The sequence below is a fragment of the Oncorhynchus tshawytscha genome, linkage group LG22 (assembly GCF_018296145.1).
Source record: "Oncorhynchus tshawytscha isolate Ot180627B linkage group LG22, Otsh_v2.0, whole genome shotgun sequence".
Classification (NCBI taxonomy): domain Eukaryota; kingdom Metazoa; phylum Chordata; class Actinopteri; order Salmoniformes; family Salmonidae; genus Oncorhynchus; species Oncorhynchus tshawytscha.
This window is the reverse complement of record NC_056450.1, coordinates 3,981,530-3,987,675: the sequence shown is the minus strand read 5'-3', so window position 1 is coordinate 3,987,675 and position 6,146 is coordinate 3,981,530. Positions and strand designations below refer to the sequence as shown.

The window sequence follows — 6,146 nt, the reverse complement described above, 5'->3', positions numbered from 1 at the left end:
GGGGACTTCATATTGTCTGCCTGTCTGCCTGCCTGCTTGCATGCCTGTATGTCTGTCTGTCCCTCCTTGTGACAGCATCACAAAACAGCATCATCTCAAATGAACCTCAGAGACCTGTCAACCTGAAACGTTTAGCTTGAAGTATGGCCACCTTTCTGTCTCTCTTGGTATGGAGATATGGGTAATTGGGTAGAGCCCTCTTAGTGTTACAGTTTTAAGCCTATTATGTCAATTGAGGTAAAGCTTCCAGTTAAATGAATTACACCCCCACGGCATTGTCGCACCTCTCTAGATTAGTCACGGACCACGGTTAATGTTTTCTTGGGCCTCCGTAACGAAACGCCACAGATATAAATGCGCACCTGGTGACGTTTTGTTGCCAAAGGAGAACAGTCAAGGGGAACGATTTGGTCTACCTACAGAGCAAAGGGGCGAAGACAAATTACACATGAAAATGATTTCAAATATCACATTTGGCTGTTTATCCGCGCTTGTACTTCTGAACTTGGTAGGAGCCTACCCCGTGTCCAACCTGCAGGTAAGCTGGTGCATCATGCGCAAAACTTTCGATCATTACATTTTTGCAGTTCTTATTCCACCAATTCCCATAGATATGTTTATTATAGTTGATGGAAGACTGTTTAAAGTGGCTTTAAGTGACATTGCGACTAATGATTCCATGTTTTATCTCAATTAGAGGGTGATACGGCTTCTGGAGGAGGAAAGAAATGTTCCATATAACGTGTCGGAGGAGAGGGAGGTGGATGGGAAAGAATTGAATACAGAGAAGGCAGCCTTCACCGCGGGAGTGGTGAGTCCTTGGGACTCCGAAGACGCAAGGAATTCCGCGCTGGCGGGAAAGGAGAATGCAATTGCGCGTCTTCTCAATTACATTCTGAAGACCTCCAAGCACCCGTGGAGCCGGTTCAAGAAGGGTGGAATGAGAAGCTGCTTCGGCGTCAGGCTAGAGAGAATTGGGTCATTCAGCGGGCTTGGATGCTAAAGGACAGGTACGGTTATATACTGCGTCAATCCAACCGATGGATTCTCCATTTAAATTGTTGGCTATGTTGGTGTTGAATTGATATTAACATCTCACTTGTTTGAACCATCAAATGAATACATGCAATATTGTTTCTCAAGACCGGCTCCATGTTTTGTGTTGTTTCTACAGGTTTTACTGGCTGTTGATCAGAGCCCAAGAAACTACCCTTACTTGAACTATTCGACAAGGATGAACCTCTTCAACTCAGAAAGTATTGACAGAGTTTACAATGGCGTTTGTGATGAGATTTATTTAAATATGTGGTTTGCATTTGGCATATTGAATTGTTCTTATTTTAAAACTGTACAGACGAATTTTAATTTTCAAATGAACATCAAACATTTGGCTCTTGATATAATATATTATTGTTGTAGGCTATGTATTTATCTAGGTCTATTTATTTTCTTGAGAAAAAAAACATGTATACTAAGAGACAGTAGATTGCACGGTGAAATAAATATTTTGCATAATACGTTTCTTTCTCATTTTTACAATCTTTGTCTAGCATACCGAGACTTCGACACTTCACTTACTTCAGTAAGGGAAGACCCCCTGAAGTGGACAAAAATGCATGGGAAGTCATTGGCATCGGACAAACCATATACACATTGGCCAATACCACCCATCATTCGGCGTAAATCCTGTGCAAAGTGTATTGCAATTGCCATTTTTGGCATTGCCTATTCATAACACTAAAATACAACTAGGTATGTTGATACCAGTTTTTCATATTGTGTAATTACACAAAATTACAAAAAACGGTCCAGAAAGCACTTTTTTAAGGTGTGTGAAGTTTTTACACCCACTTTTGACTTTTGACTTCCTATGAAATCATATTGAAAATGGACAAAACATATTTGCCCAAAAAAAAAAAAAAAAAATATGATTAAAATTGTCAAAAGTATATTCATACAGTTCTTACAATGTGTAATTGACAAAAAAATCAAAAGAATTTCGAAAAACGGTCCAGAAAGCACTTTTTTAAGGGGTGATAAGTTTTTGACAAAAAATCATTTTTTCAAAATTTTGCTTTTGGATGTTGACTTGGGTGACATTTCCCAATATGAAAAACCATGGTGGAGCAAAAGCCACCTGTTGAATTTTTTGTAAGTGTTACAATAGGCAATCGCCATTGGCAGTTGCAATACACTTTGCACGAATCAACGCCGAATTTTTGGCCAATGTGTATATGGTTTGTCCGATGCCAATGACTTCCCATTCATTTTTGTCCACTTCAGGGGGTATTCCTCACATAAGTTGGAAATGCAACCCAAGTCAACATCCAAAATTTTGCAAAAAACTTCACCCCCATTAAAAAGTGCTTTCTGGACCGTTTTTCAAATTCTTTAGATTTTTTTAAGTCAATTACACATGTGTAAGAACTGTATGAATATACTTTTGTCCAATTTTAATCATGACTTTTTTTTTTTTTAACATGGCATAAGAAATATGTTTTGTCCATTTGCAATATGATTTCATCAAGTCAAAAAGGTCAAAAGTCAAAAATGTCAAAATCATTGTAAAAAACTTCACATTTGCTTAAAAAAGTGCTTTGGGACTTTTTTCAAATTTTTCTCAAAAATTGTGTCAATTACAAATAAGAACTGTATCAACATACTTTAGTCATATTTTATTATCATCATTTTTATTCATTTTTTTTTACTTGTGCATAAGGCATATGTTTTCTCCATTTGGAATATGATTTCATAGGAAGTCAAAAGTCAAAAGTCAAAAATTTACCATAAAATTTTACATGCTCAAAAATGCAACCCTTAAAAAGTGCTTTCTGGACCGTTTTTCGAAATTTTTTCCTTTTGTGTCAATTACACACGTTTAAGAACTGTATCAACATGTCTTTGGTGATTTTTTATCATTAATATTATTCTTTTTTTTTTAACTTGTGCATAAGGCATATGTTTTGTCCATTTGCAATATGATTTCATAGGAAGTCAAAAGTCACTTTTTGACATGCTCAAAATCCTGCAAATGCAAAATTGACTGGCCTGATGAACTCGGGATGGCCGGGCAGTGATAGTTGTTCCTTTCCATCACTCGTTGTGTTGATTTCATCATGTCATTTGTTTGATGTTTTTTCACTATTGAATCATATTGCAAATGCACGTGCATTTGCAATATGTTTCAATGGGAATTTACCAAAAAAAAATATGCTCAAAAGTCAAACTATACTTTGCTCACACTATACTTTTGTTAACTTTTATTATCATAATTTGTTTGTTTTTTACTTGTGCACAAGGCATATGTTTTGTCCATTTGCAATATGATTTCATAGGAAGTCAAAAGTCAAAGTCAAAAGTCACTTTTTCTTTGGCCAAATGCCAACAGAAATTTGAAATGCTCAAAAATACTGCAGAATTGCAAAATTGACTGACCTGATGAACACAGGATGGCCGGGCAGTTATAGTTGTTCCTTTCCATCACTCGTTGTGTTGATTTCATCATGTCCATTTGGTGATGTTTTTTCACTATAGAATCATATTGCAAGTGCACGTGCATTTGCAATATGTTTCAATAGGCATGTACCATCACGAATTTGGCATGGTCAAAAATCCTGCAGAAATGCAAAATTGACTGGCCTGATGAACACAGGATGGCCGGGCAGTGATAGTTGTTCCTTTCCATCACTCGTTGTGTTGATTTCATCATGTCCATTTGGTGATGTTTTTTTCACTATTGAATCATATTGCAAATGCACGTGCATTGTTGTGCAACTGGTAACCCAAAAATAAAAATATGGTGATTTCATTATGTCCATTTGTTTATGTTTTCTTACTTTTGCAAAGTCACTGTGCATTTGCAATATGGTTTATGGGCAGGTACCATCACAAATTTGTCATGCTATAAAAATCCTGCAGGAATGTGAAATTGACTGGCCCGATGAACTCGGGATGGCTGGGCAGTGATTCTGGTTCATCTCAATCGCTCGTTAGGGTTGATTTCAGAATGTCCATTTGGTGATGTTTTTTCACTATAGAATCATATTGCAAATGCACGTGCATTGTTGTGCAACTGGTAACCCAAAAATAAAAATATGGTGATTTCAATATGTCCATTTGTTTATGTTTTCTTACTTTTGCAAAGTCACTGTGCATTTGCAATATGGTTCAATGGGCAGGTACCATCACGAATTTGTCATGCTATAAAAATCCTGCAGGAATGTGAAATTGACTGGCCCGATGAACTCGGGATGGCTGGGCAGTGATTCTGGTTCATCTCAATGGCTTTAGGGTTGATTTCAGAATGTCACTTTGGTGATGGTACCTCACTGTTTAAACATATTGCAAATGGACAACAGTCAAGTCAATTAGATATCATTCTGACACCAAACTGATACAAACTGACACCAAACCCACTTTTTCCAACTCGTTTAGTAGCCAACTATTACATATTCAGAGCTGGCCCAAAATTCACAACGCCTTCGGTTCAAACCATACAAAAACCATAAAACACGTAGTTACGTTCTAGCTGCGGGTCCATTTCTTATGATATGTGTTGGCCTAGCTGAGGCGACCCAGAATCCCAAGTTTTGGCTCGATAGGTCATTTGGTGTCTGAGCAAAACCCTAATTGGTGCTGAAAATCCACTTTTTTCCATGACTTGCTACGGGGTCCTTGAATGAGCTATCGGACAGAAACATTGGGGTCCGTCTCTATGGGCCGAGCCGGTTTCAATGCACCTAGTCTTGCGTCTCTGAGGATTTTCTAAAGTCGTCATTTTTGTAATGGTCAAAATGAATTGAAGTCATTGCAAATGTACGAGGCTGTTTCTCGGTCCGAGAACCTTCTAGAGCCACCTAACTCACCACGCACTATCGACCTGAGGTCTAGAACAGGTTTCTAAAGTTTCAGAACTCTAGGTCTGACGGTTCTTTAAAAGTTCCAACAAGGTTAACTAATGCAGGCAGTGTATGTCTCTACGCACCTCAATGGGTCTCTCCTTCCAAGCTGTGTGTGTGAGTGATTTAGTTTTCCTTTGAAATTTTATGGGAAAAATGACTGATTTACAGTTCATGGGGGTTGCCTAATCACATATATGAAGTTTTGGAAAGATCAGACTTTTTTAACCCCTCGAAACAGCCCCTGAGACACCAATTATGGCACTTCCGGTTGGCACAGGAAGCTATAAATCAACACATATCCTCATTGGGGTATGCTTTTACAGAATCCTGTGTTTTAAGTCCTTACGTTAAAGAACTGACTGATTTACACAGGGTTGAATGCGCTATGTCTATCAAACTGCAGGCAGGGTATGGGTATACACTTTTAGGGTGATTTGAAACCACTTCCGGTTGCTCCAGGAAGATTAGAATCGATACAGGTAGACCTCATAGTGGCCTGATGGACTGTTATCGAAGACAGGTTCATAAGGCATTCATAACCCACATAGGCCTGAGGTTGAAATTAGGGGTGCAGGCAATGTATTCCTTTGGGGAGAGAAGTCATTGTAATCTGTGAGATCAAAAAACCCAGTTTTACTGTTAAGGGTTAATGCCACACGGTCAAGGTTAGGCTTGCAAAAATCGGGAGGACCTTAGGAACATTCCTGTGGTTGAATTGTCCTTCTAAACCTAACGGTTCCGCCGCTGTCACCCAAAAGCAAATGATGTTGTGGGGCAGGCTTCATTTTGGGCCTACTTTTCTAATGGTCGCTGCGTTTACACCGAGCGAGCTACGGTCAAGCGGGATATCTCGTTGAACTCGGCACGGCCTAGGGATTATGGTAATGCCATTGCCTGCTCTCTGTGTCTTTAAGCACTGCACTTTGTCACTCCATCCTTGCTGTGTGTGTGTGAGCTTTTCTTTGACATCTGTTGGAAGAAAAGACTGACTTACAGTTTATGGGGGTTGCATAATCACAAATATGAAGTTTTGAAAAGATCTGACCTTTTTAACCTTTGGAAACTGCCACTGTGACACAATTTAAGGCACTTCCGGTTGGCACAGGAAGCTATAAATAAACTCATATCCTGATTGGGGTATGCCTTTACAGAATCCTGAGTTTTAAGTCTTTACGTTAAGAACTGAGTTATTTACGGAGGGTTTAGTGAGTGTGTGTTATTTCAGAAAATCATAGAAAATCACAG

The 6,146-nt window shown here is 38.7% G+C and overlaps 1 protein-coding gene across 1 annotated transcript; it reads left to right on the top strand.

The window, feature by feature from the left end:
• Positions 1 to 371: 371 nt before the first annotated feature.
• Positions 372 to 1,486, top strand: LOC112233902 (C-type natriuretic peptide 3-like). The gene is made up of 3 exons (XM_024401807.1): positions 372 to 538; positions 698 to 1,010; positions 1,175 to 1,486. The coding sequence occupies exons 1-2, from the start codon at positions 449 to 451 to the stop codon at positions 1,001 to 1,003; spliced, it is 396 nt and encodes a 131-aa protein (XP_024257575.1). The 5' UTR covers positions 372 to 448; the 3' UTR covers positions 1,004 to 1,010; positions 1,175 to 1,486.
• Positions 1,487 to 6,146: the final 4,660 nt, after the last annotated feature.

Excerpts from the sequence above, each read along its gene's own strand:
- LOC112233902 (XM_024401807.1), top strand. The coding sequence starts at position 449 with ATGAAAATGATTTCAAATATCACATTTGGCTGTTTATCCGCGCTTGTA. Across the intron at positions 539-697 it reads ACCCCGTGTCCAACCTGCAG|AGGGTGATACGGCTTCTGGA; the intron begins GTAAGCTGGTGC and ends TATCTCAATTAG.